This window comes from Mixophyes fleayi, chromosome 10 (genome assembly GCF_038048845.1).
Source record: "Mixophyes fleayi isolate aMixFle1 chromosome 10, aMixFle1.hap1, whole genome shotgun sequence".
Taxonomy (NCBI): Eukaryota; Metazoa; Chordata; class Amphibia; order Anura; family Limnodynastidae; genus Mixophyes; species Mixophyes fleayi.
The window spans coordinates 28,999,010-29,026,070 of record NC_134411.1 but is presented as its reverse complement, the minus strand read 5'-3'; the positions used below and the strand labels follow the sequence as shown (position 1 = coordinate 29,026,070).

General features: G+C 40.2%; 1 protein-coding gene across 1 annotated transcript in view; it reads left to right on the top strand.

Moving 5' to 3' along the window:
* The window catches only part of TPCN2 (two pore segment channel 2), a 38,421-nt gene extending 12,546 nt beyond the window's left edge, over positions 1-25,875 (top strand). The window contains exons 5-26 of the mRNA XM_075188294.1: positions 1-94; positions 1,700-1,816; positions 3,063-3,169; positions 4,392-4,464; positions 5,757-5,856; positions 7,692-7,757; positions 8,522-8,586; positions 9,781-9,884; positions 11,463-11,544; positions 11,670-11,756; positions 12,338-12,457; positions 14,065-14,124; positions 14,206-14,334; positions 15,721-15,770; positions 17,776-17,875; positions 18,014-18,085; positions 18,183-18,256; positions 19,092-19,182; positions 19,261-19,343; positions 22,117-22,198; positions 22,491-22,582; positions 24,681-25,875. Coding sequence (XP_075044395.1) covers positions 1-94; positions 1,700-1,816; positions 3,063-3,169; positions 4,392-4,464; positions 5,757-5,856; positions 7,692-7,757; positions 8,522-8,586; positions 9,781-9,884; positions 11,463-11,544; positions 11,670-11,756; positions 12,338-12,457; positions 14,065-14,124; positions 14,206-14,334; positions 15,721-15,770; positions 17,776-17,875; positions 18,014-18,085; positions 18,183-18,256; positions 19,092-19,182; positions 19,261-19,343; positions 22,117-22,198; positions 22,491-22,582; positions 24,681-24,759 — 1,927 coding nt within the window. The 3' untranslated portion in view covers positions 24,760-25,875. The remainder of the gene's footprint in view (positions 95-1,699; positions 1,817-3,062; positions 3,170-4,391; positions 4,465-5,756; positions 5,857-7,691; positions 7,758-8,521; positions 8,587-9,780; positions 9,885-11,462; positions 11,545-11,669; positions 11,757-12,337; positions 12,458-14,064; positions 14,125-14,205; positions 14,335-15,720; positions 15,771-17,775; positions 17,876-18,013; positions 18,086-18,182; positions 18,257-19,091; positions 19,183-19,260; positions 19,344-22,116; positions 22,199-22,490; positions 22,583-24,680) is intronic.
* The last annotated feature ends 1,186 nt before the right edge of the window (positions 25,876-27,061 follow it).

Below are 27,061 nucleotides of genomic sequence, written 5' to 3'. Positions count from 1 at the left end.
TTACCGCAAAGCTGCCTGGGAGCCTCCCTGTGGACTGACGGAAAGCATAGAATGTGTAACGTTTCTGCTGTTCATCGCCGATCTTTCTGTAAAGGTAATATCTGCCATTACGGGGCTTCTGGAGGCTGTCGGACAGGCTGGTAATATGGGATACACTTCATTGATTGTGTGCAAAACACATTGACAATTGGTGTATCCGGTCTCCTGTGTACACTGACCTGTGAATCTGTTTCCTTTTACCTAAATTGCTGCCTAAGTGCTTTTTGAACATGTGATTGCATTTCCTTATTCCAGTTTCCTGTTGTTCCTCTTTGTGTGTGTATGTATATGTATGTATATATGTATATATATATATATATATATATATATATATATATATATATATATATATATATATATATATATATATTAATTATATTTTTTTCATTTTTACGTTTAAATTCTGACCTTGTTATCGGTAGTTACACATTCCACTCCTTTTACTTGCATTTTATTTTTGCTAGGGCTGTTTATTCAAACAGCGGGTCCCTCTTAAAAATCCAGAATTGGCACTAAGCTATGACAGACTGCTGGTGACCCTATAACAAGGAAACCTGTGGCGCGGTGTCTCCCATCATAACGTCACGCAGCCCTAGCCCTAAATTTTAAGAATGAGCTACATTGTCAGCATAGTTCAATTAGGACAGAATCCCACGTGGGGTTCAGCCACTAAGAACCAATCTGAGCGCCTTTTGCACGTCCTGACCAAGCAGCGTTCTACAAGCGCCAGCTTACTCAAGCAGTTTAGGGCTGCCGAGGCTTGCTGGGACTAGTGGTGCAGCAGCAAAAATTACTGAAATCTAACTTCAAACAATTTATTACCCACCACCGACCGGTAAGTTGAGGTGTTGCCCACAGCAACCAATCAGATTCTAGCTGTTACTTATCTAGTACATTGTGCAAAATGTTAGTTAGAATCAGGTTGCTATGGGCAACACCTTCACTTTTCATTTTTAGATGATTTGATAAATCTGCCCCATAGAATCTGGAGATATCCAGGCTACACTACCTAGGGACATTATGCAAATAAGCCACTCCACTTGTGCTCACGTAGAAGTCTATTCTCCTGTTGGAGTATTGATTCAAAGTACTGCCATGTAAATACATTATCCAGGAGTCTATGTGAGTGACTTATTTGCATATTGTTTATTTTGCATGTAGGAATGAAGTTTGGAAATCTGGATCCATCTAGGGCAGTGACTATGTAACAGTAATTATGGTTTAAATCACCTGCTGATATGTTATTACAGATAGGTGTGTCTTTCTTTGAGTAAATGTATTGTTTTAGCTTATTACAGAGATTAAGGGTTATTTGGGGCCTAGAACACATAAACCTTAAAGGCGCTACAACTTTCCTATTGTAGACACTACTTTAAAATTTGAAATCATCATCTATTTATATAGCGCCACTAATTCCGCAGCGCTGTACAGAGAACTCACTCACATCAGTCCCTGCCCCACTGGAGCTTACAGTCTAAATTCCCTAACATACACAGACAGACAGAGAGAGAGAGAGAGACTAGGGGCAATTTGATAGCAGCCAAACGACCTACTAGTATGTTTTTTTTAAATCAAAGGGTAGTGAAAGGATTTGGATCACAACTTACTTGCAGGATGTTATACCATACTTTTCCTTTCTTTTTTTTTTTTTTATGTTTAGAGCTATTTAATTGGATGGAACGGGTTTATTAAGAACAAGTGGCTTCTGTGCTACATCCTGACTCTCCTGGTTTCGGTTGTAGATTGGACGGTATCGTTGTGCTTCCTGTGTAGAGAGGTAACGAGCATACATTTTTGGTTAAACCTCATTCTAGATTATTTTAGCTGGAACTACATCATCACAACTCGCCTTGTAAAATTATTTGAAAATCGTTTATCATTTGAGAGATCTCCTCTGCTGCAGAGCGATCCAGGAAATCTCTGACCCACTTCCCGTTTTATATCGCATGAAACGCTGCACGACAGGAGTTTCTGGCTCGGCACTGGTCCTGGCATAAGCCCATAATCATTACGTCTAATATTTTGATTTATTCAGTTCCGTTGGCCTCTTTATATACCCACCTGTCTGTTTAAATCAGTCTTGCGGTAGAACCCCTCTAGAATACTATGTGAAACATTTAAGAGCGCCGTTGCCTCAGAAACCAGTTGATTTTATTTATCTGCGCTAGAACAATCTTAAATGTTTGCTGTGGACCTGTTCCCCTTTATTTCCTTTGTGTGAGTTTTCATAAACGTTCGGTATCTTCCATGTGTTTCAATGGGGTCATTGACATCTACAAGGGATGTTTATTAAACATTTAACTATTTATGGCCAAAGAAGTACATTTGTCTGTATTAGTGGTGGGCAACAGGCGGGCCACCAGAGGCCCCCTGAGCTTTCACCTGCAGCCCCCCATCTGCCTGCTCCTGATCTTAGTCTCCACTTAATAAGCAGAGAATGAGGCAGAGCAGGGACAGCTGACTTCTGCATCACGTGTCCTGCTCTGCACAGTGCAGAGCGGTCACACAACGTACCCAAGGAGAGGGGAGTGCACTATGTTCTCCCTTCTGCCTCTGTGTGGCCCTTTTCAAGGCTGGAGGACTACCGTGTGGCCCTCCAGCTATGCCAAGTTGTCAATCACTGGTCTGTATACTAAATTTAAAAGGGGATTGCACCTAAGAGATACATTAACCCAATGAAAGCCTATAATGACTAACTGACGTTTAAGCCGCACAGCTTCATTTAGGTGAAAGCAATGTCCTTTCCCTGTCCACAAACCTCGGCTTCATTCACCCATGATACCACTGCTAAGGTTCCAAACCAATCTGCTGCTTTGTCCGCTGAAGTCAAGTTATCTGCTCCTGACTGCGAAGGAACACTAGCCCCACTTACTAAATGATCCGGTTAATCTAATAGACGGCTTGATTTTATATTTTATTGTTTTTTACAAAACCAATCTCGGACGTGGAAATATCTTTGTTTTTACTCTGCTGGGATTTATGTATAAATATTTTTTTAATATTTGTTAATTTGCCATTTTCAGGGGGTGAGAATCCGGAGGCTTTTGCGGCCGTTTTTCCTCCTTCAGAATTCTTCACTTATGAAAAAGACTCTGAAGTGCATTAAGCGAACGCTACCCGAGATGGGCAGGTGGGTGAACAATATGACCCACAAGGAACTTACCTTTGTTACCCCCGCCAAATAGAATACAGCTGCTCTTTTATTGTTGGTTGTTTTTTGGTTGATGTTTGAAGAGGACGTAAGCGTTTCATCTGTAGCTTAAAACCTAATTTCAAAGTGGGGTCCATATTCTATTCATAATTCAATTTACAGCCATCAGTTTTATTAGACATACTATTAAATCTACCCAAAATATAAGAGAATCCTATAGAAAACATGAAAGAAAAATTCAGTAAGGTTTTAATCTTGACAAATTCCCATGGTAAAGGCTGAAGACAATGAACCATCCTTGGGAGGGCGCCGGAAGATAAGCCAGTAGGAGAGACAAGGATGGTGACAGATGCAGGAATGACTGCCCCTCCCCCCACGTCTTCAGTCTCAGTAGCGCTCGTACATGGCTCCATTTCGCTATACAGTTCTGATTTAATTTGCAGGAACTGAGTGGCAAAGATTGCTGGGAGCCTTTTAAAAAAGTGAGTTGAGCGGAGTTTCAATAGCACAGGAACATTGGTGTTCTCTAGTCAGGATTTTGAGCATGGAACAGTATGAAAATCTGTGATGTCATGGAATTTAATGAGACCTGCTTATTAAATGACTTTTCCACCTTAGATTAGGTTGTTCTAAGGCCCCTTCCTCTTCCTAATACATTGGCGGCAGACCCTCCTCTGTGACCGTTGCCATTTACTTTATTCAGCAAGCACCCAGTACTTTCACCACTGCTGGCAAATCATCTGAGCATAGGAAGGAGGGCCTGAAACGGCTAAAAATGATAGCTGGCTTCTGATTGGCAGTGCCGTGGCCATCCAATCAGGAGCTGGCTTTCACTTGCAGCCTTCCCTCCTCCTGAGCTCAGGGGTTAGTACAGCTGCTGGCCAGCCGCTTCCCGGTATTTGTATGTGGTTGGTCCCTTCTGAATTGAGGGAAATATGGCGGAGGTTGTGTTAGCATTTTAATTAAAGGCGGACAAATCTGCTTCAACTACGTATAAACGACAAGTGGATCATGCTAGCATGAAATGTAATGCCCGCCCTTGGTGACAGTGGTGTAATTTGTGTGGCTGTTTTCCAATTCCCTTCTATGTGATTACACCGTACATGGATCCTATTGGAGGACACAACTCCGTTATCAGGGGATGATTATTCAGCTGGTCTGATTTGTGCAAAGACTAATTTGTAGCTTTGTTTCCCAATAGTGTGATGCTGCTCCTGGCTTTGCATCTCTGCCTATTTACCATGTTTGGTATGCTGCTGTTTGCTCATGCAAAGGTAACCAGTTCACTAATGATAACGTTGTCGGGCTAGATAACCTAATACCGCTCCAGCTGACCTCGCGCCCCTTATCTAAGGACAGGAAGTTGGCCTATTTTAAGTACAGAGCTGGTTAAACTATCTTAATACCTTAAATTTTAATTAGTGTTTTGCTGGTGCCATTTATCTCTGCTCTAAATAACGGCAATTATGAATTACCTAAAATACTTAGATTCTGTCTTTACTGAATATAACTTGACATAACTTGATATAACCCCCTATACCCCACCTGTGACTATTTGCTATAAATCCCTCTGGTAGACTGTAGATTGGTCTTGCGTTTCCCACAGCTCCTGCCATCTTTGTCCGGTGGACCCTCTGTGTACGTCTGGCCCCGTCGCTTTGTCACGAACTCTGTCATCGTGTTTGAGCTGATTAGTGAAAATAGATTTCTGCAGCGGAAGCCAGCTGTAGACCGACTCGTTACAGCCTGACCGCTGAAGTGGGCAGGAGATATTAAGTCCTATAATCACTCTACTACAGTGTTTTTAGCAAATGGTCACAGATTGGAATTTTGGGTCTATTTTGCTGGTTGTACCTCTAAAGAAAAAGTGCCCTTTTGTAGTTAACGTTTAATCTCTGCAGTAGGAAGTAAAAACTATCTGAGAGATTTTGGCTACCAGAAGTAGCTGCTTTGGCACCCTCGTATTCTAGCTTCCAAGTCCGACATGGTGCTGACTTTGGAGCAATATTATAGTTACTTAGATTCTCTTATAGATCGCTCTTCTTGTTTTTCATGTTTTACATTTTTCTTTGTATATTGTCGTTCAACCAACCAAAATAGTTCATTAACCAAATGTAAAGGCTTATATTTGCTCTTGATTTAATTTGTCTCCTAGTTCACTAATGTCTGGGAATGACCAGACGTAGAAATATCACTTCCCACCCACCTGCAGACTGACATTAATACAATCCTCTGCTTGTCCTAATTACATAGTATAGACTTGGTTACAATTATAGTAATACAGTGTTTCAAATGTGTAAATATCACCAATTGCTCTTGTCTCTATATATAGGTTCAAACCCTGTTTCCTCTGTTAAGGACTAAGCTCTCCTGTATGTAAGCACCTGTTCTTCTTTTTTCCAATTCGTTTTACTGTCAACTTTCATTCTCTGTCCATTTTGCTTGACCTTTTGCACAGTGATAGTGATGTAGATTACGCATGATATTAAGAGGCTTCATTCATAATACCGAATGTTACATTATGTGAATAGTTTGTGTCCCTGATCACGTCTGTGCTTGTGGGCAGGATTCTAAGGTTGACGTTGAGTGGTTGAGATATTTCCGCAATCTACCAGACTCTCTGACCTCCCTCCTGGTATTACTGACCACAGCCAACAACCCCGACGGTGAGTCACTCTGCCGCACCAATTTGAGGCATCAAACAAACATTTTGTAAAAAAAAAAAAATATGTTTTGTTTTTGTCTTCCTCTTTTACTACAGTGGAACTTTGCGGATATACTACTATTGTTTTGTTTTATGTTTTTTGGTTACGTTGGTTTGTGTGTATGTATGTAAACCCTTTTTGGGCCCTTGAATGTAAAAGACTGGGTGACTGTAAATAGGAAGTCTTACAGTCTTGATGGTTCCTCCACCTGAACCTGAATTCCTTCTCCGTAATGTGTTTCTTTAATTTGAACACTGAGGGTGGATTCAGGAGAACCCCTGCCCCATACGGGTGTAGTACGAGTTATCGGTGCTGTAAACACACACTGTTTACTCCTACATAATTATTTCAATAATGAACAGAGCGACATAGAAAAAAAAATACTTACCAGTAAAAAGAGACAGAGGAAATCCGATGAGAGGACATCGCAACACTTCCAAATGACGTCGGTTGCGTGCATGACTGTTTTTTTTTTGTTTTGTTTTGTTTTCTTCTTTTTAAAGCGACAACGCACGGACTATGGTAATATTAATTTTATTCCTAACCCCTAACGTAAAGGTAATACTTACCTGGGTCTGTGCATTGCCGCTTTAAAAGCCAAAATTTCCAAGTTGCGCACACAACTGAAGTCATTTGGAAGTGTTGCGATGTCCTGTCATCGGATTTCCTCTGTGTCTCTTTCTAAGTAGTTATTTTTTCTATGTCGCTCTGTTCATTACCGGAATAATTATGTAGGAGTAAACCGTGTCGGTGTTTACAGCACCGATAGCTCGATTACCACCGGCCCTATACCAGGCAGGGTCCCCTTCCAAAGGACACTTAAACAATATAATACTGCATTAAACGCCCCTTAGGTGTAAGTTATTTGGCTACCCAGGATTGTTCCACCATAGATTAATTGTACAAATAGCTTACTGTCTCTCTATCACACTACATATTCCACAGCAGCGCACATAAGTATTTATTTATAACTCACTATTAATTATTAAAAAAATATAGATTTCTAGCAACTATTAAATACTTTGAAACTAAGTTTTAAAACAATATTATAACATACTTGTAAGTTATTCCTTGCTCTGCATCACACGATTTTTAACTATGAAAAGTCCTCCTTTTTTGCTAATTATAACCCTCCGTATACTTGGCCAAGGAGTTTGATGCACACCAGAAGATAATGAATTATTTGTAAAATATTGTCAGGTAAATGCTGGTAGAACCCACTGTGGCTGAATGGGACGTAGTAGTAATAGTGACGGTCAGATATCACTATGAGCTCTCGGTTTGTCAGATATTCAGGTGATGACGTTGAAGATTGAGTGAATACTGTATAATTTTGTTAGCTTCCTAGTTTATTCTGTAACTCGGTCCTTTCAGTAATAAGGTGAATTTGTGTGATCTTGAGTTAAATATCCTGTGAGTTTTATATATGCATGTTGTAGTGTTCAATGGAAAACTTACAACTTAACTGCCTATAAGTAGATACATTGCTCCTCATTGACGTCACCCATGGTAAACTGATTGTATCACTGTCTTCTATACTTCCGTCAATAGAGTCAGTAAGTGCTGGTCACCACTATATTTATCCTTGTACAACCAGCTAGCTGAGAAATTGGTCTGATTCTTCAGTGAATGGTGTGATTTACTAATAAAACTACAAAATTCTATCTAATCGTATCAAGCTGCAGTTTGACTACGATGTCCTTTTTTATTATGTCAGACTCTTGACTCGTTTGGATGATGATTATGTTTTTTAAATATATTTAGTAACCCAAAGTTTCTTTTCCCTGCTGTAACAGTCATGCTTCCGGCCTATTCGTACAACAGAGCTTACTCTCTCTTCTTCATCATATTCACAGTTATAGGTGAGTTGTGGGACAGGTTTGTACTGTCATGCTGCAGTCACCCTCTTCTGTTACGTCTCTGTATTGATAAATCGGCCAATTTCAACACCAATGTGTTGCATCAATGGTTCTGTTTCAGCTACCCCTTAATAAAGGTTAATTAAGAACTCCAGTGAGTTTGAACGGACTGGGTAGAAAATGTATAGGTCTGTATATTTATGTAATGGGAAAGTGAGTATCTACTGGAATCCCAGTAAAAGCTATGAATGGCTGAATAGGACGGTAGTCACCCGTGTGATGTAGATACAACCAGCTTATTATTCCTCTGAATGAATTCAGCTCTCTGTAATGATGGTGAGAGTTAAAACTTTAACTTTTTAGTAGAACTGTAGTATAATGTCAGACAGCGAACAATGGATTTTACATCAATCGTTTTTATCTGGAAATTTAAATTGTGAGATTTAGCGGCCTCTTCATTGCCTAACATGAGGAACTGAGCACTCTGGGATACTTGAGTATGTGAAATGTCATGGCAACTGTATTATCATTATCTTTACAGTAAGTCTCTTAATCAGACCCCTTGTTCCAAAATTATAGTTATCTAGTGTCCTCCAAAATAGATCCAGGTCCGATTTTTTTTTTTTTTTTTTTTTTTTTTTTTTTTTTTTTTTTTTTTTAGATTTTATTGCCTTAGTAACAATATCCAAGTTGACTGGCTGCCTGACTGCATTTATCAAAACCATCATTTCTTTAATTAATTGATTACTCTTGTCTCCACTAAATAGGGAGTCTGATTTTGATGAACTTGCTGACAGCCATTATATACAATCAGTTCCGGGGCTATCTAATGGTGAGTAATTATTGTGTGTGTAATTATATTGTTATATCATATGATTACAGGATAACTTCATTGTCGATTAAAATAACGCTTACACCTCGCTCTCCTTTTCCCGCTTGGCTTCTTTCATTGAGGTGGATGAAAAGTTCAGATGGGAGGGGCATTGACACCCACGCGGCTTGTATGAAACGGGCTGACCGGGAAGGGGAGAGTAGCGTTAAGTGCGGCATGGGACTTCTTTACTCCCGGAGAATCCTAAAAACTGAGTGTGGAAGCCTTTTGTGTGTACCTGTGCTAAAATGTAAAATAAGACTTTAAGTACACAATCGCCGCCGCTAGCCTTTCACCCCCAGGTTAGGATACCCCTTGTCTTGCTTTCAAGGGTTCTAAACATCCAATTTTTATTTTTATCCCTAAACTACGATTGAGTTTTTTAATTGTCGTCACTAAGGGATAGTGGCGCTATGTAGAGAACGGATAACGGCCTGCTGTAAACGGCCTGCAGCTCATTCTAGCTAATGAAGATATTTTGTTTTATAATGAACCGTCCACTTTCTAAATCGCCACCACCTGAAAGGGCTGCTCTCTTATTGTGTTCTAAGCTCTCGCCCTGTTAGCTGACACTCTATAGGGTTCTTATTGGGTTCTAAGCTTTTGCCCTGTTAGCTGTCACTCTATTGGGTTCTGTCGTACATTTCATTACACATAGATGCATCGATCTGACTACTTTTGCAGGGCGTAAAAATGTCACTTCAGACCCTGTTAGGGCCACCACTCTGTCATTTAAACTTTTACATTTTTCTCCTAATATACTACTCTGGTTAACCTCATTTTAGATCTCAAATTACTCATGAAAGGGGGTGACACAGGGGGAAGTCTTTTACTTGTATCACAACCATGTATTTTAATATGTTTATTAAATGGGTGTGGGCGTATTAATGCCTTTTCACATATCAAGTGATACAGGAATCCTATCAAAAATATGCGTGGACTCCAGATTAGCCATGTCTGAGCTGAGAATACCACGCTTCATGTACATTCCCCACCGTTACGGATCAAATTTATGAGCAATATGAAGAGACCCTTTCTCTAATTTTTTTATTTTATTTTATTATTAATTTAATTATTTTAAAGTGTTTGGTTTGATAAAATTCCCAATTCTCTGTCGGCGTCATTAGTACTTAATTGTTTGCTTCTTTCCTCCAGAAATCCGTACAGGCGTCGCTGCTTAGAAGGCGACTAGGAATTCGAGCAGCTTTTGAAGTCCTTTCCTTCTACAGAGAGATCACATCCCCCAATTCTCACCATGCGTAAGGATTAAACATTTTTTTTTATTATTATTTAATAATAGTTGTGTATGGTGTGTATTGAAGGGGGTTTTCCACTTTAAATATCATTATCTTTATTAAGTAACTTCTGTTACCATTACTTGTTGGTCTCCCCCTTGGGGCGCCCACAGTATTAAGCAGAGCTCCAGCACTTGCATAACGCATCCAAAGAGCTCTTAAGGTCCCATGTAGGCGGCCTCTTCTCGCTGGCCTACAAGTTAGAAGAGGTCACCTCGTCTTGGAAAGCTGCGAGGAACCGATCCTCCTAATGGGGACAAAGCTGGGACAAATGGCCGTTCTGCCATAGAGAATCACCTTGAGGAGGCTCTATATATACTTATATGTAGCGGGACCCTGCATTAGGAATCGTGGTCTGCTTTGCAAGTACGAGTCCAGGTCACCAACAGAAGGGGGGGTTACATAGCTGCAAACCCACATTTGACCTAAAAGAGTTTATTAGAGGACTTACATTCTGAGAGAAGGATCTTCATCTGTTCTTCATCTTTTGGGGACATAAAGTAAGGTTAAGCACACCTTTGTTTAAAACGAGAAGTGGCCAAGGCACGCTGAATGTCTAATATGTAGAGAACTGACCAATGTATTTACTCATTGGAGAGAATGGCTTCTGGTCTCCCTCCTCCAAATCACCAGCTGTTACCCCATCCAGTCAGATAACTGGTCCTTCCCTCTTCCACCATTGAGCGGCCTATGATAAAGGATGGCCACAGCCTGGGAGATTTCAGACTGGGATTCAACAGGGCTTTTTCTCATTCAGGTTCCGGTCGCGGGCCCTGGCGACCTCCTTTGGGTAGTGTCCATAAGCGGGGGCTAGAGTGACAAAGAAGTGAACAATTGCCCTTTTTTTTATACGGCCCAGCTCCGTGATTAAGGAGGTAGTGGTTGCCTGGTGTTGTGGACTGACCACAGCACCTTGTACCTCAGCCAAGGAAGGCAGATGCCGCATGACCAGGAGAGACATTAGATTGGGAGAGGTTTTCGATAGAAGACTTGTCCTGTCTCCAGAATAGGTTATCATGGCATCCTTCTTACACATACCTCTACGATGTGGTACAGCATACTGATGAGCCCAGATGTTAGTAATAGGACTAACAAGTAAGTAGCTGTTACACACAATACAGTTAGAATAGGTCTAAGCTGCACAGAGACCAAGTACTGATCCGACTGCTTTGAGGATGCTTGAACTGGGGCTGCCCTGTCAGGTAGTTGGTTAGGGATGGGGAGAACTGGAGCCTGATATTTCAGTAATTCTGTGTCCCCCTGTTGGACAGGTGAGCAAACTGCATGTTCTGGTCTTTAGTATCTGGCAAAATGGACCACAGCCATAAAATGACCAACTTGAGCTGCAACTTTTACAATGTTCTATGAATTATAAGCACATCATTGATCTCTGTATTATTGGAATGAATATCGCACCAGAGCATTCGTCCGTTTCCCAATAACAAATATATTCTGTAGGTTTATGACATCCCTGGACCTGTAAACTCTGCCCTGAATCTGTGTCTTCTAATTGGAATAACTTTTTTTTTTTTTGTTCTTCAGGGCCTGTATAGATCGTGAAACATTCATTAAAGTTTTGCAGAAAGTAAAGATGGATGCCTACTGCAAAATGATGATTATGGAGGTAGGTCGGTGTGTGTGTGGGGGGGGGGGGGGGAGTAATGTTTTTTGATGAATACATTTATTTAATGAAGTAAATCTTACACAATTCTATCTGTTTATTTAACACTGTTCTTTCTGTCTTTCCAGAAAGTACAATCCTGCTCCGATGGTGTCATCTCTGCCGAGTTATTTCAGAAACTGTTTGATGAGCTTGATAAGGATCCCGTCAGACAGGTATTGTAGTAGTGTAGTTATCTTTTTACTTTTATTTGACTTTCTGTAAATGATGAACATAAAATAAATTGCAAATGATGCTAATCCACCTTCATCTAGATCGTGGCTTATTGCTGACAGAGGCCAATTTATTTCTAGTAGTATATGAAGAACTGGAAGCTATTGTCATGTTTGGGGGGAAATATTTGGGTTATGTCCGTTATATACCAGCCCTTTAACCCACAGTGTCATTATGAACATGCTCTTGTGCTGACTGAGGATATCTACAGAGAGACTTGTTTGTCATCATTAGGACTCTGTAGTGCAGGCTGGGAATTTTTTTTTAGTACGTGAAGCCCTTTGGGGAGTTAGGAAGATTGCTAAAATATTCCAGGGGCTGGTTGGCAACTGTTAGCCCAGGGGTGAGACTCTTATGTAAGTGAGCCAAAAGAAGACTTCTATTGATACAGCAGCTTTTGAGTTTAAATTTCTTAAAATGTTAGAAATGTAACACTAGTCATTCTAATACTAGCATTGGGATTGAGCTCTTGTGTTTTATATCTTTGTGAAATTAATAGTAATCTTTGTTTGTTTTTCTTTAGCACCCTCCTCAGCCTGTGTATCAGTCTAAGTTTCTGCAGGTTCTGCAGATCATTGGTAGCCATTGCTATTTCGACTACCTGGGGAACTTTGTTGCTCTGGCCAATCTTCTGTCTATCTGTGTAAGTCGTAAACACCAGATATAAATATATTTTTGCACCAAGTATCAGTTCTTGCAACATTGAATAAATACTTTGCATCCTGTTTGCTTTTTGGCCCGGAGTAGTTTATATTTTATCACCCTTGGGTACTACACGTAGCTGCTATATCAAAGGGTAACTAAATACTCGTACGCGATGATATAAGTGCACGGCAAGCCCCTGAACCTTACATGGCAATAATGTCTCTGCACGGAACTGACTAAGCCCAAATTGTACTCTTGTGAAGTTTATTTTTTTTGTTTTGTTTTTATAAACTATTTTCTATGATATTTTAGTGAGACTTGAAGATGCAGTAGAATAAGCAAAATTCATTAATGTCATTGCAAAGCGAATCAATTGTCTTTTATCTAGAAGCCTGTAATCCAGAATGCCCAAAACCCAGAAAGGAAAATTAATAAAGGAGTAATTGCTGTATATTCTATACTCCAAATTACTGAGAATATCCGGGAAACCTGAAAAGATGGATTATTTGTGCCTGTGTTTTAAGAAGGGTAGAAAGTGAAACACACTTTGTTAATTACATATACCAATAAATCTGACATCCAAGCGCACAGTATTGCATGTTAACTGAAGCTTTGCCAAATAAACGTCTAAAAACAACATTATCAATAGAATACATATAAAATACAACTTGAAAAAAATTATACAAAAACACACCCAAACATAGACACACACATTCTCCAACAACATAACATTTGCTTTTGATAGGGTAATAATGTTACATCCGTTCTTTTTCTGGAAGTCGATGCAGTGCGTCTCCTGAGGTGCAAATATAACCCGGACCTCGGCCAGCCAAGTGAGTTAATCTTAGGACGAGTGTAGGGCATTAGCTCACAGCTTCATCTTGTTCTGGATCCTGCATTATATCCACAAATTTCTTCAGTGCCACCAAGGTTAAAATAACTTGTCTTCTCCAGCTGTTGAACTGCGCCATTGGCTTTATCTGTAGTGGAGCACGTGGTCAATGAACTCTCCCCCCTATCTGCACCGTAACTGTGGTTAGCTGGTTTTTATACGACATAACAAACTATTTTAAACTCTTAATTTGTTATAAGAGTAAGCAGCATAAAATAATACAAACAGCAAATAAAACAGACGACTGTAAGGCAACAAGATGTCTCCTCTTATTTCAAATTGTTATACTAGAGGGAGGTGGGGGGGGTTAAGAGAGATCAGAGAGGGGGGAAGGCACGTATATATCGGCATACCAATTACGAAGGAAATTATAAGCAACCTATCCAGAGATTAATGACCTATGAGATAAAAAAAAAAAAAAAAGACAAATAGCAACATATACGGGTCTCTTACCCATGATGTACGACACCCGTCCTGGAGGATCCGGAGACGGCCCAGAGTCTATGTACCATTAGAGGGCGGGAGAGCCAGAGGGGGTAATCAGATACGCCTTTCATGTAGATACCACGGGGCCCAAACCCCAAACCTTGTCAAAGTTGTAAGATTTATCGTGAAATAACAGACTATTTTGACATTTGAACACAAGCTAAAGGGAGTATCTGGTTTTTAATGTAATTATTTGATAAAATGTGACGTTTTTGATGCCCTTCTAGGTCGTTTTAATGGTTGATGCAGAAAAATCCGGGGGCGATCGAGATGACTTCGCTTTGGGGGTGAGTATTTCAAAAGTGTCTCTTTCGAGATCTGAGCATAGTTCATAACCTCTTACGTGTACTTCTAATTATTATCATTAGGTCATCAACTGCTTCTTCATTCTGTACTATGTCCTGGAAATGACAATGAAGATCTTCTCCCTGGGATTTAAGAACTACATCTCCTACCCTAGCAACGTTTTTGATGGATTCCTCACAATCATTCTACTGGTAGGACACTTGCTGCCTCTCTTTTGATGCTGGGAGTATTGTTTTTGATTTTCTTTTTTTGAGCAACAATAGTAAATTGAAAGTCTAAAGACGAAACGCTGTTGCTGATGAGAAAAATACACAATTGTGACATTCTCGTGTCTGACTATCCAATAGGCTGACCAGGCTGCAGCCTGGGGCCAAGTCTTCTGGGGGGCACAGTTGTTATAGGGAGAGGTATAAGCTTTCTTTTTAAAATATTCACCAAAGTAAAAAGAATATGTGACAGAAAGATGTAGTAAGGTTTTAATCTTGACGGATTCCCGTCATCTTCACCCTCAGTCTCGCTCATTCATGCCTCCATTCTGCTATACAGTTCTGATTTTAATGAAAACTAAACAAGTGACAACAATAGTCCTGACCCTTTTAAAAAGTGGAGCTGAGTTTTGAAAACACAGGAACATAAATATGGGTGAGGACTGAAGGAAGGTGGGTTTTAAATTTAATGACAACTTTTGTTTTTACTCATGTATCAGCCTGGCATGAAAGGTCAGGTGGCGCTACAAGTCTATTAGTCTAGGGCGGCCTGAGCCCTTAATCTGGTCCTGCCCACAGCACTAAGGAAAACACTAACTAAGTATTAAACCAGGCCTGTCCAACCTGCGGCCCTCCAGATGTTGTGAAACTACAAGTCCCAGCATGCCCTTCCAGCTATCAACTGGTTGTCTACCAGCAAGGCATGCTGGGGCTTTTAGTTTCACAACACCTGGAGGGCCGCAGGTTGGACAGGCCTGTATTAAACCATAAAGGAGGGGTAGAGTAGGATAACTGTGTAGAAACTAGGGATAGAGACCTATATCTGCAGATGATAAAAGACGGGCCAGTTTATACGATCTGAGCAGGAGCAATTCTCTTAGATTCCATTATGGGCTAACTATGCAATTAATTTATTTATCTATATATATGTCCATATTATGCGGTTATGTGTTTTATTTATGTATTATTAAATGTGCTTTTTAACAAAGTATTATTTTTCTGCTCATTTTCATTCATTTAAGAGGTCCTCCAGAAATACACACACTTATATATGTTATTTATTTATCACCGTTCCGCAGCGCAGCCTCCTCCCCTATTTCGTTTTTCTTGTGTATTGGAATTAATTGGCCGTGCAATAGGCCTTTGTCTTGCTGCAGTGGTTGGTGATATTAGATTTTATTATATTGTTTATTATAATATTTTATTACATTATATTTATTATATATTTTTTTATTATATTAGTGTTATTTTTTTTTTTTCCTCAATTCTCTTCCGTGAGCGCGGATTAACCCCTAAGTGGGTTTCCTCCATTCTTTTCTTTGTTTAACATACCATAGTTAATCTTAATTTGTAAATGCCAATCTGTTGTAGGTCTTGGAGGTCGCGACCTTTGTACAGTACAGTTTCCCACATCCCGGCTGGTAGGTCCTCCATGAAGATGTTTTCCTATTTTGTTTCTAATGATCGTTGTATGAAAAATGCAGTAAGAATATGATTACCAGGGCAAATATTGCAGTTTCAATGACATATAATTCATATATATTATATCATTCCAGAACTTTATTTTAGGACATTTCCTATTGCACCCAAACAATCTTGTGATACATTTAGATGAGTATCTTGACACTAAGGGTTCCATATCACTGAGATTCTATAAGAAAGGTCACTTTACTCATTAAAGTGGCTGCACTCCTCTACCAGGTGTAACCTCCGCCCTCCTCCTTTATTGTCGCCCTTGGTAACCCTATAGAATTGTGGCTCTTGGGTTTACAATAATAGATTACAAGGGACAACAATAAAAAAGGATTGAGGTTACAAGCTGGTAAAGATTGATCAGGGTATATTCCATACTGCGTCCAGTTACCATATTCTGTACATCACATTTGCTGTTTGGTATTAGATGTGTAATATATGTAGTTGTAGCCTCCAAGGATAGACGTCTCTCAGGGATGTTCATTAGAATATTTCTTTTATGTCGTCCAAACAGTCTCCAATACATAGTGAATATCAATATAGGCAAGTCAACGTTTCAGAATGGCCAAGTATTCTTTCATCCGGGCAATCTAGTTAGAATAATGTTTATTTGTATACTTATTGCACCAACTACTGTCTTGTATGTGTGTTTGTTTTGTTGAATTTTTTTATGTAGTAAAAACAAAGTACAGAAGGTGCAAACTAGGAAGTTGGTGTGATGTTTGTTGCTGCGAGGTAATAAGACGTTGGTAATTTTTTTTGTTCTTTATTAAAAATTGCATTTAACCTCAACAAGCCTGGGCAATGCCCTAATTTGTTTGCCGCTAACAGGTTATGAGGGTAGGACAACTGTGAAAGTCAGAAGCCTGACAAAAAATGTCTGTTAATAGCCACTCGCTGACATTGAGTGAAAAGCCACAAATAATAGTCATGGAAGTTTAAAATGAAGATGCTGCTAGTCAGGGAAGGTGCGTGAAATATACACAAGAAATATATACACCAGGCCTGTTTCTCTTCCATATGATTGGATCAAGAGAAAAATACCAAAGTACCATCTGGTTTAGCGTTGATGATGATCAAATTGTGCACATATGGAAACATGAAACGTGATTCCATCCTGATAAAGAATACAGCTGCATTCTTTGGCCACACTACTACTGTACATCTTTGAGTGTGTAAAAGTAGGTAAAGTCTTTGGCGCAGCTATGTCACCCAAGATATTAGGGTGAAACATTCTTGATAACCTGTTCTCTCAAAAATCATTTAGCCTGTAAACATACAAAGAAGACTCTGTATGAACAGAAGGAGGCCTACGCTGCAGCATGTTAGAATGTTTGGAAGCAAGGCCTATGTACATGCTCCAAAAGCAGAGTGTATCAAATGGGAACTTCATGCAAGTGAAGGAATTCTGGAAGAAGATCACCAAACCGTGATACCAACAAGTTAACAATGGGCAGAATGGTGGTGATTGATGAAGACTCTGTGACACTAAAATTTCACTAGTAGTCCTGTCTGAGCAATGAGAACAGGAAAATGAGCAAAGGGACACTGAAATTAAATTGACCAATCTAGCTTTCTAAGAACGAGAGAGACCGGTACCACTTGTACCTTCAGTTAGAAGATGAACAAAAGCATTCTGGTCAAAATACCTGTTATACGTGGTTCGAAGAGAACCACACTCTGAGCCACAGTTATGGAAGAAGATGCAAATACCGCCTCACCATGAGCAGAAGTGGATTACAGCGGATAATGAAAAGTTGAAGCCTCTTTATATCTGGGAAATCAGAACTAAGTTGGGACTTGCATAAGTTGTTGTTGAGTGGGGGTATTAAAATAATCTATATCCTGATATTTATTGCAGCAACTACTGTACTATGTGTTATGTAAAATAAAAATATCTATATATCTATTGGACTTCTAATTCTGTTATTGAATGTGTTTTATCTATTAAAGGAAACCAGATATGCAGGGGCTGTTGTCTCTCTGGGAGATGGTCCGACTCGTCAACATGTTCATTGTTTTCAGATTTCTGAGAATCATACCTAATATGAAGGTGTGTAAGAGTCCGCTCAGTTTAGCGGTTGTGTTTTATACTTTTATAATGGGCACCCTGAAACAATGTATCCGTGTCCTGCAATCTCTACAATGTGCACACTCTAAAATATGTCCCCTTGTGGTGTGCTTGCTGTAGGTGATGGCTCTAGTGGCGGGCACGGTGCTGGACCTAGTGAAGAATCTGCGGGCATTTGCTGGAATCCTTGTGGTAAAGTTACATTTGTATAAACAACGATGCCCATTCTAACAATGTCACAAAGTAACTGACGGAACGTTCGGTATAAATTGTTTGTTTCCTCGTTTAGGTGGTGTACTATGTATTTGCTATAATTGGTATTGACCTATTCAAAGACGTCATTCCTAATCCCAGGAACGTCAGGTAGGTGAATGCTATGATTAGAGCCTTATAAATCCTGTATAATGAAAACGAATGTTTTGATGCACATATTTTTATTTTATTTCTTTTGCATTAGTGTGTGAGCGTGAGCTCGCTCTGTAAATCCACCAATAACAGTGCAGGGTTACTTGTGATCACCCTACCTAATGGGTTTCTGCATTTCTGTGCTGGACTTTAATAGATGCACAGGAGATCTGTGCATTGATGTTATTGCTTTGTCATTACCTGGCTCCTGTAGTGACGTAGGCCCACAATCCTACCATGTGTCCGCTCCCGTGGTTCCTCTGATTTTACTGACTCCTCGTGGAGTAAGCTGCAATATTGCAGCCAGAACCTAGACCTTAGCCTGGACCCCCGAGATGTCACAGACAACGTGATGGCATCACGTCCTTGGCGTGTGTCATATGTGACTCATGGGGTCCCACTGAGACCTCTGCAACTTTGATTATCGTTACACTGCTGGGATCACTGAAAGGACATAACGAAATGTAGTATTTACTTATTACTGGATATTAAGTTTGTAAAACTAATTTTATGATCTATTGTGTTGAAGGGTTTCTTCTGTCATCATACAAAAAAATGAAATAAAATACTGAATTACCCGTTTTCTACACACCTGTCCCTGGTATTTTCTGCCCTTATTAATTTAGCAGAGCTCCTCGCAGTGTCTGCTCAGTTATCATGTCTGTGTGTTTTGTTGTTCTTCATATATCGCCAATATATTACACAGCCACTATAGAGAAAATATTATTTTTATTGGTGTTGAAAAATGATACGCATAGATATAATAATCTAATCTTCTCCTATAAACCTCTAGTTCTAGCAACGAGAGCTCCAGCAACGAGACTCTACAATGCGGAACTTTTGAGCAACTGGAGTATTGGCCAAACAACTTTGATGACTTTGCCGTAAGTCCCGTGTCCCCATGTAGTCGTGTAGTAACTTGGCATCATGTGACCTGTGTCTTCCTTCTCCCCATGTCTCAGGCTGCCCTCGTAACCTTATGGGATGTGATGGTGGTGAACAACTGGCAAGTCTTTCTGGATGCCTTTTCCAGATACACAAACCCGTGAGTGATGCTTCGAACGTGCAGCGATATCCATTCTCTTTTATTTTGAGCAAGAAAATTGCGCTAACCTAAGTCAGCATTACCCACAACAACAGAAAAGGAGTATCTGTGTATAATCCAAAAACATCCTGATAGGTTAATTGGCTGCTGACACGGGCGGGGGGGGGGGGGGGGGGGGGGTGTGTGTGTGTGTGTGTGTGTGTGTGTGTGTGTGTGTGTGTGTGTGTGTGTGTTAGGGAATTTTCACTGTTAACTCCAATGGGGCAGGGACTGATGTGAGTGACATTCTCTGTACAGCGCTACGGAATTGGTGGTGCTCTATAAATATAATGATCGTATGCATGGTATATTTATATAGTAAGATAATAAGTTTATTCACTTTCAGTAGTGCCCCATAGGGCACTTTTTAAGTTTGTGTTTGACAATATATTGGGGGACTACGAGAGCGATTTCTTTCTATGGATATATAAATGAGCAGATTCCGTAGTCTAACCTTAGTCTCCAGTCAGATGATGATGAGAGGGGCTGCTGGTCTGAGTTCAGTCACTGCTTCCGTCCAGCCGAATGTTTTGGGCGGAGCTCAGTGCTTAGTCACTGAGTCACACTCAGACTATGTGACAGGATCATGTGTTCCCCCATGTGCCAGATAGAATTCTCTTTCCCATCAGAGTTCCCCGTCCGTCTTCCATGTACGTGTGAGTCCCAGTACATGCAGGACTGTGAGTGACCCATGATAGTCTTACAAACCCAATGGGACTACCAGGGAACCCTCTGAAAGCAGGACACAAGCCCCAGGGCCCCCCTTTAATCCATGTGTTAGAGGACATGAGGCTACAAGGCTCCTAGTCTCCCGAGGATTGACGCAAATGTAACACCGCTGAGCAGCCGTCCTAATATAAGCTTCAGTTATACGCTTCAGAAAATGACTGCGTAGCAAATTATTTTACTCTTTCCTGTGCAAGAGTTGGCACGTAGCAGACTAGTTTCTTTTAGCGTCCTTTCCCTCATACCTCACTTTTCCACTTACTGCAAGGTCTTCTTTTATATTTCTGTATTTTTATTGTAAAGTGCAGTCAGTGTCTAAGTACATATCGCTTTCAATACGCTTGTGACACAGTGCACCCCTTACACATAATGAAAGCAGCCATTTTGTAGACTGAACTAGTGTTTGGTGAGAGTTTATCTTTTCCATACACTACAGACTAGTGACACCACCGTGTCACAAAATGGCAGCACCAGCGTTCACCAGTATGTAGCCTAGCAAATTACTAGGATCCGGTGACCTCAGTTAGAGTCAAAATGGCTGCCCGTGCTGTGTGTAGGCGAGAGAAGGACTAAAGCTTCTGCTTCCCAGCATGCATTGCCCCTATCTAGATAACCTGAAAAATGGAAGCGCAAAAATCCTCCTTAGTAAATGTATACCATCAACACAATAATACTCAATAAAACATTTTATTAAAACACATATAGGTAATATAACCATAAAAATGTAAGGTTATTTATGGAATATGGGGAATCAAGCAGTTGCTAAATTCAAAGGCTCAAATGATAACAAAAATTATCTTTTGCAGTCTTATATTATAGAGCTGGATGGTGCACATCAGATAGAGCTGTAGAGATATCTATTACCGCGGTAGTTAGTTGAATGAAATTTGATGTTCTTTGAACTTTTCAACGATCAGATAAAGATTTTACTTCTGTTCCATATAAATAGTCTATTCTACAGACATAATATGATAACTGCGGAACTGCAAGTCCCCTCTTGAAACCGTTTGTGTACACCGGCCTTCTAGGATAGCGAGATTCTCAGTGTCTGTCTTGCCAACAGATGGAGATAGTAGTTCCACAAACTGCCCTCTACATAGGGATTGTACTCACTGAATGGTCGCTGTATTGCCCAGCTATGTGGGTGACGTTCCTTCGATCTTAGTAGCGATTTACCACACTCTTCTCCCAGCAGTGGGTGATGTCTACTGGAACACTTGCTCCGATGCCGATAGTGTGCGTAGTAACTCTTCTTAGGACACGGCAATCTGGTCAAGCGTTGAAATACAAATCTATTGTGCTTTCTTTGTACATCAAACGATGAGCCCAGAAATACTTGTAACTCCAATAATACAATAACCCTCTGACGCGTTTCTCCACAGTCAGTTGTGGTTTCCTCAGAGATTTCTGGGCTCATCGTTTGATGTACAAAGAAAGCTCAAAGAACATCAAATTTCATTCAATGAATTACCACGGTAATAGATCTCTATACAGCTCTATCTGATGTGCACCATCGAGCTATGGAACATAAAGACTGTTTTATAGATAAATGCAAAGGCTCAAATGATAACAAAAAGTAACAACTGCTGGATTCCCCATATTCCATTAAATAATCTTATATTGTGTTCTATGGTTATATTAGTATATGTTTTAATCAAATGTTTTAATGAGTATTAATGTGGTTTGATCTGGTTGCACAACAATTCTTAGAGGGAGCTGCTTAATTTCTTCCCATTGGTAATAAAGTGATGGCTACGAATTGATGTGAATAATTGTTTGTTTAATCTATTCTAATTTTAAAATCAGTGCCCAGGAATATCCTATTTTTGAATGTAGCATTTTTTTATCATCCCGATCTGATACCAATTACCACTTATGTTTAACCCCATTGTGTATATATAAAAAAATATACATTTTGGCGAGGTTTGAGGCAGTTATAGGTTAAGGAAGAACAACTGTATTGTATTGGACAATGCCTGCATGCCTCATTATGTGTTTATGTTTGTAGGTGGTCAAAGCTGTACTTTGTGGCCTGGTGGCTGGTGTCCTCTGTGGTCTGGGTGAATCTGTTTGTAGCACTGATTCTTGAGGTAAGACCATCGTGGGGAAGAGACAACCTAATGATCTGTCACCCTCTCATTGCTCGCCAGGTGACTGCAGCCTAAAATGTTAACGATAAACAAAAGCTTACAAAAACTTAATTTGTAAATCAGACTAATAATTATTTTTATTTTGTATATGTGTTCAGTATGACTGAGTGGCCTTTGCTAGTTAGCACTGAGAGCTATGTATGCCTACAGAAACAACGTACTTCATATAATTACCTCTCTGTGACAATACTTGTGTTTACCAACCAAATTTATTTTACATGTATGTTTGTAGAATTTCATCCACAAGTGGGATCGCAGTTGTCGGCACTCGCTTTCCGCTGCTCAGCAAGTGGAATATCACATGACCGTCCAACTAATGTTCAGGTGAGAGGCCTGTGTCAGGGGCCGGGCGTGTGTTTGTAATGCAAGTTACAATGGCGCACAGTCTACTTGAAGCAATGCATCCCCAGGATGTGAGATATATTATATTAGGACAAGTCATTGCTGCAACTTGTACAGGAGTACAAGAAACTATTGTATATACAAGAAAGTAGCCCATTGACAATATGTTTCAAAGAGAAATACCAGACACTGTAAGAATTACTTTGACATTTTATTACAATAATAATGGACATAAGTAGTTAAATGGGCCTTGTCGTAAGGAATGAACATTTTCTGCCAGTCTAATATACAAAACACGCACAGTCATCATCATCTATTTATATAGCGCCACTGATTCAGCAGCGCTGTACAGAGAACTCACCCACATCAGTCCCTGCCCCATTGGAGCTTACAGTCTAAATTTCCTAACATACACACAGAGAGAGAGACTAGGGTCAATTTTTTGATAGCGACCAATTAACCTACCAGTATGTTTTTGGATTGTGGGAGGAAACCGGAGCACCCGGAGGAAACCCACGCAAACGCATGGAGAACATAAAAACTCCACACAGATAACCGCAGATCTCTCAGGTCTGCATGTTTATTGAATTCCCTATCCAACTAGCCCCTCATAGAAACCATCTTCCTACACCATACATATCTGCAGCGTTTCAAAGACACCCGTTATGTGCCGCCATATTGACGATGCCAGGGGCTGGGTACATTAATGTTATTCTTTACTCTGGTGTCTGCACCGCTGAAATCTCAAACCTGCTCCCTGTTGTATAATAGTACATAGCTGAGCTCTGTAGTTGGACACAGAGATCTCCATCCTTCCTCCCCCCTAGCATACTTGCCAACGATTTTGTCGAGTCTGGGGGGTGTGAAGTCACAAATCTTATCATTGAATCAGGCTTACCCCTCCTGCTCAGTGATGCAATTCTTGGCCTATTACAGTGGGGGATGTGGCAAGGATAACGCGTTTTGCAGTGAATCGCACTATTAAACCCCCCACGCACTGCACTAGGGAAGTTGCCAAGATACTGCTCTCCTAGGAGTCTTGGAAAACGCCTAGAAATTCTGAAGTCTCTGTAACATTCCAGGAGAGTAGGCCCCTATGCCCCCAAGTCTCTAGGCATTTGTAAAACTTCTGAAATGAAGCGCAGGGATAAATCCTTTTTAATATAATAATGTGCTCTTGCGATTTTTATGTAAAAACAGTGGTGATGGTCATTCCACATCAGTTCACCCAAAAAAACATGACTTGTCCACCACCCATCTCAGGTTTTTTTGATTTTTTTTTAGTTGAGAGGATGTCAAAACAACTATTTCTGCCAAATATCTCGACTGTCTGACAATTAATTGATTATATATTGATTTTTCAATTTATTAAATCATTTACTAATCGCAGCTTCTTTATCCAGTTTATTTGCAGTATTACGGGTGTTTATTAAGGAATCAACACAAAATTTGGACCCCTAAGGTAACTCTTCCTCCCGAATCCAAACCAAATTACTTTATCTACCTTAGGGGTCCAAATTTTGTGTCAATTCCTTAATAAACACCCGTAATACTTCAAATAAACTGGATAAAGAAGCTGCAATTAGTAAATTATTTAATAAATTGAAAAATCAATATATAATCAACTAATTTTTCAGACAGTCGAGATATTTGGCAGAAATGGTTGTTTTGACATCCTCTTAACTAAAATTTTTTCGTAGAAATGGGTGGTGGACATCCCTGGTTGAACTGACGTGGAATGACCCAGGTACTATTTATAGTGTGAACACATGAGACTGACATTTTGTAGTCTGAACCTATATTCATAGAATCCAGCAGGAACCAGTGACCACTAGGAATGTCCATTCACTACCAATAAGGCACATTGCAAAATCGACTTGCAGCATTCGCATGAATTATGGTTCAGCCCCACGCTTCAGTGCTTCTGGTTCCCATTCTAGATCTGTATATTAGAACAAAAATTACCCAAAACGCTTTGCTCCAAAGTACAAATTGAAATGCGCAGGATATTAACGGAAGTTGTGAATAGTGTGTAAGCAATGGCAGTTATTAGTTACAGTTTTGTTGTCCAACTCCACAGGGAAGATTTAGAAGAACCCACAGATGAGGAGCTATTGGACCGGCTGCATCATCACCCTCATCTCCATCTCTCCAGGTGACCCCCACACTTTGTACTGACTATTTTAACGTCAGGATCAGAACTGAAGAAACGGGAATTAATCACTAAGCTGCAGTGCCAAAATCACTTGCTGCTTTTATATATGTGACAATGACGCCTTCAACCTGCATCCGGTGTAGCTACACCCTACAGTCCAACCTGAGCACTGTATTCACCATTCTGTCAAGACCTACCACGTTACCTGCCAAACGGACTGATTCTTTGGGCGTGTGATGTTTTTTTGTTACTTATTTTTGAAGAGGAGACGATGATTTTACTACAGTAACAATGAGAGATATTGATTGTTCTCTATACGACTTTAACTCCCCAGTTGTTCTTTTTAGCTCACGTTTCATGGTGAACTGTAGTCCATGAAAATTACTTGAGTTTTAAGTTTACCTGTTGCCAACACCCCCCAGACACTTGGCAACTGTCTCACGCAATACAGCCTGTCCGTTCACTAAGAACCAGTGACCTAACGGAGGCAGAGGATGGCTGAACCAATGACCTTGAGAGGCCGATCTGCGTGCTAGTACTGTGTTCTCGGCAGCCTTGGGTTCATCCCACCAATGTCTGTGTAGTTGACACTCTAAGGACATTTTACAAATGTTTATCATCTAGAATTACAAACAAGAGTTTTGTGTAGGTCCCTTCTCTTAATTTCAATAGCAGATTACAGGGTTCGGATTCAGTAAAATGATTGGGTATTCAGCGTAAGGCGTTGTATGTTTTAGAATGAATTATTATAGTGCATTAAGAATATTTAATATTGGTGGATAAGTGGAGGACCTCTTTCCACTCTGTGTTTTAGTTATATTTTATTGTCTCAAAAGATGATGTGGAGAACTACAAACTGGAGAGGAAGGGTGATCTTTTCAAGCACTTTACAGCTGGGTTTTTTTTGTTTGCTTATTTGTAAAGCATAAACTGCACTTTTTAAGACTTAAGCGTGTAATTATAATGGAAACCAAAGAGTTAGCGATGTTTTACGTTGTTATAAATTATTGCACAGTTGGGATAGTTTGGAGTTTATACATTGTCTGCAGTAACGATGTGATGGTAAAAGAATGTGTAATTTTTTTTTTATTTTTTATAAATAAATATTTTCAACAAAGTAGTCCGATATGTCGTATATTTATTAAATTATTCAGTGATCCTGTACACTGTAAAATTTATAAGTGCAAATTGGTGAGGGTTTGATCACGGAGGAGAGCTTTTTGGTTGCGTTGTACTAGGATGTCAGAGACCAGGGGCGGGCTGGGCAGGGGGGCATCCGCTCAGTCTAACCGCTGTTTGGGCCGGGTGGGAGTAGGGTAAGATCTAATAAAGAGATGGGTTTTCAGAGAGTGTCTAAAGATTTGAAGGTTGGGGGAGAGTCTGATTGGGTGTAGTAGAAATTCTGTAAGTGGGGAGCAGCATGGGAGAAGTTTTGTAGGTGAGAGTGAGAGGTGGTTACCAGAGACCAGACAAGGCGCAGGTCAGAGGTAGATCTAAGAGGGCGGGAGGGAGAGTATTTTGATATGAGATTTGAGATGTATGCATGGGTGGTAGTGTTGTTGTGGGCTTTGTAGATAAGGGTGAGTAATTTTGAGTTGGATTCTGGAGCACACAGGGAGCCAGTGTAGGGATTTGCAAAGTGGAAGATCTGTCTTGCAATGACAATTAAGTGGGGATAGGTGGGTGAGGAGGAGCCAGATCGGAGGATGTTACAGTAGTCTGTGTGGGAGATGACAAGATGATGGATAAACGATTTGGTTGCATCTTTGTTAAGTAAAGAAATAGTTTGAAGGTGGAGGCGGTAGGACTGGACTTGTGAGACTTTAAACTGTGGTGTTATTGATGGAGAGGGAGATAGGAGGGTAGGTGGTGACTCTTGAGGAGATATCTCCTTCCCTCATATCTCCCTCCATATCCGAGATTCTGTTTTGGACATTTGGCGCTTTAGGTAGCGTTGGGACCTCCATATGAAGCTATTGGAGAATTCGTTACATGAGAGTACATGAGGTGAGGTGGATTTGAAAAGCACATAAAATTGCACATGTGGTTTTGCTTTGTTTGTTAGGACTTGCGCAGAACATGTAAGACACATGTTGGATGCAGTATCACGCTGTGTCAGGTTTACCGCAATCATTAGGACCTTAATGTACACACGTTATGTGAGACCTGAGCATTTAATGTCGCAGCACAAAATTCCCTGAACGAACATATCCTCTTAAATGCTGGTTTAACCATATTTTGTGGTTGACCATTAAAAACATGTCAACCAATCACTGTGAACATCAAATGCCTGAACCTGTTATGAT